The 12,413-nt window shown below is 44.6% G+C and overlaps 1 protein-coding gene across 1 annotated transcript; it reads left to right on the forward strand.

The window, feature by feature from the left end:
- Positions 1–732: 732 nt before the first annotated feature.
- Positions 733–10,473, forward strand: LOC140680706 (uncharacterized). Its single transcript, XM_072919032.1, has 3 exons — positions 733–840; positions 4,897–6,990; positions 10,336–10,473. Exons 1-3 carry the CDS (start codon positions 733–735, stop codon positions 10,471–10,473), a joined length of 2,340 nt encoding a protein of 779 aa, XP_072775133.1.
- The last annotated feature ends 1,940 nt before the right edge of the window (positions 10,474–12,413 follow it).

The following is a 12,413-nucleotide window of genomic DNA, read 5'->3' on the forward strand; positions in this document are numbered from 1 at the left end:
GTTTCCCGTTTTCCTGAGGTTCCCTGGCTTTAAGTGGCGCCCGCACAGGGACTCAGGAGGCTCCGAAAAGGCTGCCAAATTACTTTTAGAGTAACGGGCAGTCGAGTTTGAGTCGCGCGACAGAAATTTAGGTCCAAATCGCCTCATGGTGACGGGACCGGGATCCCAAATTCACTTTTTGTGAACGGGGATCAAGTGGGACGGAGCAGAAGTCTCCAAACTCCGAATTGGGCCGTTCCCAACGGGAGGAAAAAGACTCTTCACATTGTTGTTTGTTTGCGAGAGTCCGTTGGAGCAGTGAGAAGACCTCGGCGTTCACAAGAGACCCGAACGGCGGGGGTGGACGTGGCCGAGGCCGGGGAGCTGGAGCGGAGCTGCTGCCTTGCCGAAGAAAAGCGAGAGCAGAGCAGCCCGCGGAGGTGAGGTAAGCCGCGGAGAGACAGAGAGGGTGAAAGGTTCACCATGGATGGAGATTTACAGGCTTCAGTGCGGCTGCTCTTTCATATTCTCTCAAAGAGAGCTGAAAAAGTTAAAGAAGCCGATTTAGAACAGTTGGTCCTTTGGGCAAGAAGCAAAGGCAAGCTGCAAAAACCTTCGCTGATTTTTAGTGAAACCGAATGGCAGGAGTTGGGGCAGCTGCTTTGGGATGCAGTGATAGAGGGCAAAAAGGACAAGAAAACACTATTAGAGCTTGGAGGTGTTTGGAAGAAAGTTTCACATACCTTACAGAGCATGGCCGCGGAGAAAGAGGCAGCGGAAGCTACAATTCGAGCATTTGAGCAGTCCACAGCAGAACAAATAGAAACACGAAAGCCATCGCGGGTTGAAAAATTCTTTAATGTTTGTAATATGCGGCCAGTGCGCGGGCAGAAAGCTCCAGTCAGCCCCTCTGTCAGAGATGTTGTTGCTCGTTTGGAGGGCGGCGCGGAGCCGGGCGGCGCGGGGCCGGGCGGCGCGAGACAAAGCAGGGATGTGGCTGCGCCCGGAGCGGAAGTGTGCTCACGAGCAGCGGATGTTAACAGCTCGGCGGTTTTGCGAAATGCGGCAAACCAGGAAGTGACCCTCCCGGGTCCCTTGGGAGGCGGGGAGACACCTGAGGAGGCAGGCGGAGTTGGTGACGAAACAGGGCTGAGTCAGGAGGAGGAACTCAGGGGCAGAGATCAAGGCAGAGACCAGGGCGGAGACGGGAGCGAGGCGGCGCTGGCCCCTCGCCCCCCCGCAGCGGCGGCGGCGGCGGCTGCCACCGGTGCGTGCAAACGCAGAGGAGCGGGTCGCCGATACCCGCCGGCGGCGGCGGCCGCGGCCAGCAGCCTGGCGCGGTTTGGAGGGGCTGGACACCCCAATGCTAGCGGAGTGGCAGAAGTAGCCACCCAAACAACACCAGAGCAGAGCCCCGAAAATGCCAGTTCCCATCCCACCACGGTAGCGCTGCGCAGCCCACTCCCACCGAGTTCAGATTCTGACGACTCAGAGCCAGACTTTCCGGTTGTCAATTGCAGCAGGGACACGCGATCACAGAACAAGATACAAAGACCAAATACGTTACAGAAAAAAATAGCCCGCCTTGCCACCCTTTCGAATCGTCAGGCTCAAGCAGTGGAACCTTCCACTGGCCAGCAATTGGCATCGCCAGCAGTTTTAAAAAATCCCTTGCAGTCCCGATGGGCGTCAGTTGTGAAAGATGCTCTTTTAGACGGTGACTGGAAAGCTGCCAGCTCCCTGGCTTGTCCTGTTATAGTGTCTAATGGGAATGCCATCTGGGAGCCCCATGACTGGAAAATCCTACAATCAGCTAAGCAGACAGTCACCACTTATGGGATCAGATCAGAAGCAGCCAGGAACATCATTCAGTATATATTCACAGCAGATGTGCTTTGTCCCGGTGATTCGTCTAACATTGCATCCCTGCTTCTGACACCTTCTCAATTCCTCATGTTTGAAAGGGAATGGAAGCGGTTGGCAATTGAAGAGGCCAACAAACACACAGATGTGGGAGACCCCTTTTTTGGAGTCCAGCCAGATATGCTGACTGGGCAGGGACCATATGCAACCAATCAGGTGCAACTTACCTTTCCTGTTGAAATACACAAATTGTCACAGCAATTGGCCCATCAAGCTTTGCTTTTGGTACCAGACAAGAAAAAGTCAGCATCCTATGCCACCATAAAGCAAGGAGCCACTGAACCATTTGGACAATTTATTGATAGGCTGTCAGCTGCTTTAAAGGATGCACCTGATGTGCCACCAGACGTTCAGGAACATTTATTCCGATCCCTTGCTTTTGAGAATGCTAACCCACCCACCAGAACCATCCTAGCCACCCTCCCTCAGGGCTGTCCAGTCGATGAGATGCTTGTCAGAGCCACACGCGCAGAACAGAGCAACCAAGCTGCGGCATTCACCGCAACCATCCAGGACGCAATTGAACAACAAGGACACATCATTGCAGCTGCTTTATCAAGCAACAACACAAGGAGACAAAAGACGTAATGAAAAAGTATAGCAATACTGAGTGTTTTCCATGATGCCAAGAGGGATGGACATTATGCAAATCAAAGTTATTTCAAATACAATGTGGATGAAAATTACTGTAAAAAAAAAAAAAAAAAAAAAAAAGGATAGAAATGTTAATAATGATTTAATTGTTTAAAATGTCTTTGAAAACAAAGATTTGAGAAAAGTCAGTCAGATGGAATGTTGGCATTGAGTTCACAATTTCTGTTTTTGAGTTTTTATAGATAATAAGATAAATAATAATTGTCAAGTTTTTATAGGTAATGATAAGTAGTGATTGTTACTAATGTTATATGAATGCTTGACAAGATTGTTTTAAACTATTTGAAACATTTCTTGTTAATAGGTTGATCATATAATGTAAGTTGTCTGATTTTTGTGATAAGAATTATTATTAAGATGTTAAGATATTGAGGTGTTGTTTTAATATTTACAGTCAGTTTTCATATGTTTTATGAGTTTTTTAAGTGATTGATTGTAAGATGTGTTTTTCAGGATCCTGTGTGTTTGATTTTTTAACTACTCATGTGTTTTCTTTATTCAATTTTCTATGCAGCTGCAGTTCATCTTTTAAAAATTTATAGTCCAAGTTCTGGTTCAAGATTTCAGACTTCAAATGTTCAGATTTTTGAAGAAAAGGTTTGTTGTATTTAGAGAATTTTTGTCTTGAAGGAAATTTTAGACAGGTTCAATTATTTGATGTTTTGATAAATTGTTAATAATAAGGTTTTTTACTTATAACTGTTATTTTTAAGACTTTTGTTTTAAACATATCCTCCAATTAGAGTTTGAGCTCTGGCCAGGCTCTGGCTCTACGTGGATGGTGTGATTGATCCAGGTGTTTTCTGCATCAAAAAAGTATTCAAGTCCTTTTGGATTGACAATTTGACCATACAGGACAGCTGAGCCTCAAAGGAGGTTTTGGAGAGACATGATCCGGATATGTTTTATCCAAATCTCTGTTGTTTTAAGGTTTTTCAGCTGCTGCAGACTCTGGGATGACAATTTGATAGTGTAGCACTTGGTAACTGTGATTTTATATGTAATATTGATTGTGTATTATTTGATTGATTTTTATTTGTTGTTAGTTTCTTGACTATATGCATTGTTTTGTTCTTAATGTTTTTCATGTTTATAACAAAGATGTTGATATTTCCATTTCTTCATGCAAGTTTTAGGGAACAGAATTGAGAGAGGACCCTCCAGTCCCTGTGGGGGTGTTGGGTTTGTTTGTGTTTTAACAGGTGCAGAATCTAAATGGATTTCAGTGAAGAATGTGGAACTTATCAATTGCAAGAGGGCACTGATCTCTCCACAAGTGGATCAGAGGATGCACAGCAAAAGTGGATTGTGCAAAGATTTGTGTTTCACCCACAGAAGATCGTGGGCTTTGAGATTTTTTTTTTATAAGTGTGTTTTTAATGATGTTATAGAATTTTTTTTTTGCTAAGTTTTTAATACGTTTTAGTAATGCCTGTGATTTTTCTGTTCATCTTGCCATTGTCTTTCAATGGCAAAAGAAAAAGAGGGAGGTCCCAACGGGGATCAACAGAAATTCTACTTGAGTGAGTGTTTTTACCCATCCAACCAAGAAGTCGTGTGATGGACAGGACAGATGCTCTTGCTGCATTGATACGAAAAGGCAGAAACAGAATTTTAAAAAATAGATGAAAAAGATAACAACCCGCAGTGATAACAACGTGAACAACAACAGTTTGCCGGGAACATCCCTGATGAATCCAGTTCTGATGAAAATTAATTTTGTAGAGTACAGAAAAATAAGTTGAAATATTATAAGTGTGAAGTTAGATTTATCAGAAGTTAGTTTATTAGAAGTTATAGTTTATGTTTAAAATTAAGATTGCTTCTTTCATGTTAGCTGGGTCAAAAGGTATTGCACTTTTTTTTTTATCTTTATAGTTATTTAAATTGTTATACCGTGTTTTTTAAAGTGTGGGCAAAAATTAGTTCATTGCACCTTCACTCCAGCCTGAGTAGCTCAAAAGAAAAAGAGGGAATTGTTGCAGCATTTTTGAGAGAAAGAGGGCATGAATTGTGAAAGTTGAGCTACTCCAGGCTAGGCCTCAGATTGAGGCCTGGTGGGGCCTTCAGGCCTCTGACGCAGTTAGAAATTCAGAGTTGTGGCGCAGATAGAAAATAGTCTTAAGGTATTGTGGGGACCACCGGGTGTGAACTAGTATAGGTTTTATGGTGTACAGTGTAGGCCGTTTTAAGGAAAAGGTAAACAATGTTAGCCTACCAATCAGAGTGTCTTTGTTTCTGTAAACTATGTAGAAGCTTATATAAACTACCGTCTGATTTTGAATAAACGGAGAACGTTGCATTAATCATATTGATTGGATGTGCGTTTGTCTTGTCCAGTTTCCCGTTTTCCTGAGGTTCCCTGGCTTTACCCAAGGGCTATTAAAGGAATGTAAATCAGAATATAATACCCCAATATTTCCAGTGAGGAAACCAAATGGTAAGTATAGGTTAGTGCAGGATTTAAGGGCCATCAATGAAATAGTTAAAGACATTCACCCGGTTGTTGCCAATCCATATACCTTGCTAACATCTGTGTCGGAGCGATTTGAGTGGTTCACTGTAATTGATTTAAAAGATGCCTTCTTCTGCATCCCACTGGCAACAGAGAGCATAAAGTACTTTGCTTTTGAATGGGAGGATCCTACAACAGGAAGGAAGAAGCAACTCACCTGGACCCGGTTACCCCAAGGTTTCAAAAACAGCCCTACTGTTTTTGGTAATCAGCTGGCAAAAGAGCTGGAGGAATGGAAGACAACCCAGGTAAAGGAATCTCCTACTTCTTACATAATACTGCAATATGTTGATGACATCCTTTTAGCCACACAGGACAAAGGAACTTGCATTGACCTTACCATCGCTCTGCTGAATATGTTGGGACAGGCGGGATACCGGGTCTCCAAAGAAAAAGCTCAACTGGTAAGGAAAAATGTCTTGTACCTAGGCTGCGAATTGACACAGGGTCAGAGACGCCTGGGAACTAACCGAGTGGAAGCTGTCTGCTCGATTCCCCTCCCTAGGAGTCATCAAGAATTAAGATCCTTCCTAGGTATGGTGGGGTGGTGCAGACTGTGGATTTTAAATTTTGGGCTCATTGCCAAACCTCTGTATGAGGCCCTGAAGGAACCCCAGTTGGATTGGACTCCCATCAGGAAAAAGGCTTTTTTGGACCTGAAACAAGCACTAAAAGAAGCCCCAGCTCTGGGGCTGCCAGATTTAAATAAAGACTTTCAATTATATGTGTATGAAAGGCAGAAATTGGCTTTAGGAGTCCTAACACAGAAATTGGGATCCTGGAAGAGACCTGTGGGGTATTTTTCTAAACAACTGGATGCAGTAAGTACCGGCTGGCCGCCTTGCTTGCGGGCTGTTGCGGCTACGGTGCTCTTAATACAGGAAGCCCGGAAATTGACTTTGGGAAGAAAGATAGATGTTTATGTTCCCCACATGGTAATGGCTGTTTTGGAACAGAAGGGGGGTCATTGGTTGTCATCTAGCCGAATGCTGCAGTATCAAGCTATTTTAAGGAAGCAAGATGATGTGCAACTTCAAACAACAAGCCATCTTAATCCAGCTGAGTTTCTTCGCAGTCAGGTGAACGAGGATGAGCTTGTGCATAATTGTGTGGAAGTGATTGAACAGGTATATGCCAGTAGACAAGACCTCAAGGATGAGCCTCTGGATGCAGTAGATTGGGAGCTGTTTACGGATGGATCCAGCTACGTGGAAAACGGAATCAGGTACGCGGGATACTCTGTTGTTACAGTATTACAGGTTGTAGAAGCGCGTGCATTGACACCCGGTACGTCGGCTCAGAAAGCTGAAATTATTGGACTCACTAGAGCATTGATATTGAGCTCTGGACGAAAGGTGAATATATGGACTGACTCCAAGTATGCTTTTGGGGTGGTGCACATTCATGGTGCACTATGGAAGGAGAGGGGGTTGTTGAGCTCCCAAGGGACTGCTATAAAGCATCGGGAGGAAGTTTTGGCTCTATTGGATGCAGTACATAAACCAGAGCAGGTGGCAGTGATGCATGTCCGTGGACATCAAAAGGAAGATGGGAAGGTCTTCCGAGGCAATCGGTTGGCAGATGCAGCAGCGCGGGAGGCGGCACGACAGGTATGGACTCAGATGGCTTTAGTACCTACTAGGACAAATCCAGCTACCCCTTACTTGTACCAGCCTCCAAGATACTCCAGCGAGGATGAGAAGCTGGCAGCATTGCTGAAGGCCAAGAAAGGTGCTACCGGCTGGTATGTTACTGACACCGGACAAGTGGTTGTTCCCTCTGGGGTAATGAAAGCTATCCTAGTAGCGGAACATAACAAGAGTCATTGGGGTGCAGAGGCATTGGTGAAGTTTTTAAAAGGTGAAATAGTCTCCAACCAGATGTTAAGTTTGGCAAAACGGGTGAATGCAATGTACCCAGTATGTTTGAAGAATAATCCAGTTGTTAGGAGGCAGGTACAAATGGGAAGGTTACAAATAGGACCAGAACCGGAAGATTACTGGCAGGTAGATTTTTCTGAGTTACCAAGAGCTCAGGGATACAAGTATCTCCTAGTGTACGTTTGCACATTTTCAGGTTGGCCGGAGGCTTTCCCATGCAGAACAAATCAGGCTAAGGAGGTAGTTAAGACTCTGTTAAGGGAAATAATACCCAGATTTGGGGTACCTTTAGGATTGTCATCAGATAGGGGTCCTCATTTTATTGCTCACATAGTTCAGGAGGTTGCCCGAATGTTAGATATAACTTGGAATTTGCATACCCCGTGGAGGCCCCAATCTAGTGGGCAAGTGGAGAGGATGAATCAGACTTTAAAACGGCAAGTTAAGAAGATCTGTCAGGAGGCTAAAATACAATGGCCACAGGCCGTACCCCTAGCTCTTCTCCGAATTAGAATAAAACCCAGGGAAAGAATAGGAGTAAGTCCTTACGAGATTTTGTATGGGAAACCTTACCATGCAACCATTATGAAAGGAGACCCACATGTAACAGAGGACCAGACAGTATATAATTATGTTGTTTCACTACACAGAATTCTCAGTGCTCTACGAGGAGCCTTCTGGTGGAACAGGCCTCTTTCCCTGGAAAACCCGGTCCATGATGTACAGCCCGGGGATCACGTATATATAAAGAATTGGTCTACTGATCCTCTCCGAGAAACATGGGATGGCCCGCATCAGGTGATCCTGACTACATTCACCGCAATCAAAGTGGCCGGAATCGATTCCTGGATACACTACACCCGCGTCAAGAAGGCACCGACTCAATGGGTGTCTCAAGCAGTAACTCCTACGCGGCTAATTCTTCGGGCAAAGTACTCTTAATCATTGTTTTAATAACCATTTCTAAATTTGTGCTTAGTGATGGACATGTCATTGTTACTGTTTCAGAACCTGTGATTGGAGCTATGGAAGGGAAATCTGTAAGGATGATCTGTGAATTTTCTGACAACCAGGGAGCTGAAGCCAGCGAAATAGTTGTGTTTTGGAAAAAAGGGCGAGTATTTAAAAACCTCACTTCTGTTACAGTGTGGAATATGGAAACCCAGAGAGGTAACACTACTTTAGAATTGACTCATGTCACCCACGCAGATACTGACACCTATGTTTGTTTAATTAGAATACGGTGGAGCTATAGTTTTCAACATATTAGATTGAGAGTTCAATCATGGGAACAGGAGAATTCAAAAGTATCCATGATACCTTATTGGGCAAGAGTAGACATGTGGGATGGACCCCCTCTTAGAATAAATTGTTCATTTACCATACAACAAGAGTGTGGATCTAGGTTCACGGTCACTTGGTGGAAATTCAATAAACAAGGAAATTGGGAAAAACCAGATGGGAGAAGCAATTTTTGGGAAGAAGATGGAAAAGGTGTAGGGTGGCTGAATTATACTCAGCCAAGGCTAGGAAGAGATGAGGGATTGTACCTTTGTGTGGTTGTATGTGGAATAGATGGCACATATGGCAAGACAGAGGTGCAAGGAAGGAGTCATTTAGGGAAGAAGATACACCCCACCCATGGAGTGTACTGGGCTGTGCAGGGGACATCAACAACTTTGACGTGTAGAATAGATAATAACATTTCTTATTCAGAATTTGGATGGTGGTTTCAGTCAGGAAATGTAAATTTAGGAAAGAAATATCAAATAGGGAATCGGTTGGGAGGAGTTTTGACTTTGGTGATAAAGGATACCCAGGTGTTGGATGAAGGGAATCATTGGTGTTGGGTAGCTCAGGACGCATGGTGGGGACATGCTAGAACAGCTGTATCTTTCTCCTGAGGGAGAGCAAAATTTAGAAGAATCAGGGAGGCAAAGAACAGGACTATGACATTTTACTCTAGACCAAAGCAAGAAAATTTAATAGTAGGATTAATAAGGGATTTTGGAGTAGTTCAGAATGTGACAAGGATTACAGCCTGTTTACCATTAGCTCAATCAGCAGGAGAACCAATCCCCTGGGGAATTATACCGGCTGGGGATATGCCTGAGGCCTACCTAAATGTGACACAGAGTTGCAAGCTTGTTCCTAAGAAATATTATGAGTGACAGCATGGATGCTTAATACTTGAACGAGTCACTAGGGAATATTGTCAAGGGATGTCAGGATATTTCACATGGTTAGAAACTCCAATCCAACCATATCAATGTGTTATTTCAGGATCTGCTCCAGTATTAAACCATCACTGTAGCAGAATAACATTAAGAACTGAAAGGGAAAAGGAAGAAGAGGTTTGTCAAAATATTACTCAAACTCAGTCCTTGGAAGATGAATGGGGAGCAATTTGGGGACCCGGCCTTTTAGAAACCTACAGTTATTTGGGAGAAGTTCATTGGTGCGTACAATGGAGCGGGACTAAAAATCAGACTCACTCAAGCGTAATGAATCTACATACTACAAAAAGACAGATTAGGGAACAGAAGGAAATATGGAATTGTATTCAAGTAATAACTTGTGATACCCCTGAGACCCAGATTGGGTTAGTACCAGTGAGAGTTTTGTTAAAATGGGGATGTGAGTGTAGGGGATATAATCATACCATAAGAGGAGAAACTAAGGGAAATAAGAATGGTACAAGAATCATCAGCTGTAAGTCTACAACCATTAGGAGTCCAGGGAATTTGGTATGGGTAATGGGACATGGGGAATGGACCACACATATGCCCATTGACGGACCAGTCACTCAGGTAACTTTAGGGATTCCCACCTTGTGCCCGTTGTGGAAACAATCAAGATTAAAATCAAAACTTAAAACAAATATAAATGATGAAGACCAGTGGCATGAACCTGATGGTGGTGTTAAATTTGGATGGGCACTGGAATCACTCTTTTCACCAATAGCAGCTTATCGGAATAGGGATATGCTATATAAGCTAATGGGGCAAACCGAAAGATTAGCTGCCACCACCAAAAAGGGGTTTAAGGATTTAAATTTACAATTGCAAGCCACTAGCAGGATGACTTTACAAAACCGAATGGCATTGGACTTGTTGCTATTAAAAGAGCATGGGGTATGTGGATATTTAAATCAGAAAATTGATCATTGTTGTATCCATATTCCAAATGTAACAGTCGAGGTCGAACGAGATATATCTCAGCTAGAAGAAGTAGAGGATAGGACCCAAAAATTAGAACAACAAGCAGAACACAATTGGGTAGGGGAAGTATTTAGTTCTTTGGGGCTCCAGGTCTCTGGTTGGATTTCGTCAATAATTCAATATGTGATAATGCTGCTGATTTTAACCTTTGTTGTGCTCGGAGCTTATAAGTGTATGGCAAAGGATTGTTAGCAAAGAACGGCTTCACATCCGGAGACTGATCAACGTGATGACAAGGAGGACCACGCCTTCTCCATCTCCTTCAGCAGATCGAGAAGACGGATTGAAGACTGTTAGTTGAGCATCCTTGCAACTGGAAGATTGAAGGATGCTCAAAAGGGGGGATTTGTTGCATTTCAGGCTGGCAAAAGTTTAGTAGAAGTAGTTTGGCTAAGGCTTAGAATTCTTAGTAGGCCATAGGCTGTGTGTTGTTAGAAACAGTTGTTAGGTAAGGGCAGTACGGAATACTGGAGAGGTAGGAACTTATTTCAGAATACATTCCAAGAGTAGGCTGTGGTAGAACATGTCATTATTCACATGATGGATGGGTAGGTCTTGGGGGAATACATTGTTTTTACCTAACAGAGTGAAGAGGAGTTATAATCATAAAAGTGTTCAATTTAAACAAGGACTAATCTGTAAATAAATGATTGTTGGAGTGTAACGTTGACAAATATGTGTTGAATTAGGCAACCGTTGATATAGACTCTATATAAAAGGAATGGATTGTTAGCTCGGGGGTCTCTGACTTTGGACGTTAGTCCTCAGGCTCCCAGGGCCCTCAATAAAGCACCGCATAAAACGACTTCGGTTGTTTTGTGTTCTCATTACGGGCAACACTTTTACAAATACATCGGCAACACCGGGAAGAACAAGGACAAACTTTGTTTTTATTGAATGCAGGGAGAACATTGAAACATGGGATGAGGAAAACCCTGAGGTACCGATGCCTCCTCTCAGTGTCCAGAGCTTGTGCTTGCCTGCAGCACCCTCTGGCTTTCCCTCAGGATGAAAATAACGGCATGAAAATAACAGTCAAGGAAAAAGCAACCGGGGGAATAACAACAGCCAATGAAACAGCATCCAAAGAGAGCTTTAGCTAAAAGGGGAGGTGAAAAATTGCTGGCATCCCATTAACTTCCTGAAAGTCTTCCTCCTTACTTCTTCATACTTCTTCTGTGTCTTCCTGGGATGCTTTTCACTGGTACTCATAGGCATCCCTGATGCGTTGAATCCATACCAATTCGGACTTTGTAAACGGGGAGCAGCACTGGGAAGCGCCATGAATAGGAGGGAAACAGGAGCAACACTCAGAGGGGCTCCCTGCCCTATTCTGCTCTACATTCTGCGCCTCCTTCTTATCCTTCCTCCCTCTCTGTGGCAGTTTTATACAGAACCTGAAAAAATCAGAAAGGGAAAATAGGGAGAAAAAAAGAAAGCAGCTGGTGATGGAGGCTGGGGGCGACAGGGCTGCTGTGCTCTGCCCTGTCTGGGAAGCCGCTGCTGGAGGAGTTGGGAAGGGGCATTTCCAACGCTACAAAGCAATCGAGTGAGCAAGGTGAATGGGGAGAAAAAGGCTTCTGGACATCCCATCATCCCCAAAGGGCCCTGCTCCTGGTCTGTAAGAAGGGAGGTTTGGCAGGAAGGGCTGCAGCAGGTGCCAGCACCTCTTCCTGCTCAGGGGTGCGTCTGCAGAGCCTAAGGAAGAAGATGGGGAGCCCCAGCAGGGATGGCAACGGCTGGCAATGCAGGGAATGAGCCCTGCATGCAAAAGGCAACTGGAGAGGATGGGAGTGAGTTCCTCACCAGCCACTGTGGGGAGGGAGCAACGAAAAATAAAGCAGAGCCGTCAGTAGAGGAGACCGTTGTGGGAACACAGAGGTATTGGTCGTGCTCACAGAAATTAGGCAGTGCATCGGAGCCCAAGGCATCCATCCCAGCGCCGGTGTGGGAAGGGCTGGTTGGCGTGGGAGCCCCTGGCTGTGCCCAGCGCTGCGGGGCTCCAGGAGGAGTTGCTCTGCACAGGAAAGACTCTTGGTGGCAAAGCAGTGGCATTTGCAGGGAGCAGTTACCTTCTCAGCCACGATTCCCTGGTGTTGCCGGGTGGGGAGTCAAGTGGGCCACATGGGGAGCGCTTCTGGGGATGGAAAATGGGAGATTTGTAACATCAGTTTCCCTGTAATAAATACTCTGCCAGACAGGAGAGGGCAAAGCTCTCATTGCTGTGTGGCTGAAGGCAGG

This window comes from Taeniopygia guttata, chromosome 27, assembly GCF_048771995.1.
Source record: "Taeniopygia guttata chromosome 27, bTaeGut7.mat, whole genome shotgun sequence".
In the NCBI taxonomy this organism is placed as follows: domain Eukaryota; kingdom Metazoa; phylum Chordata; class Aves; order Passeriformes; family Estrildidae; genus Taeniopygia; species Taeniopygia guttata.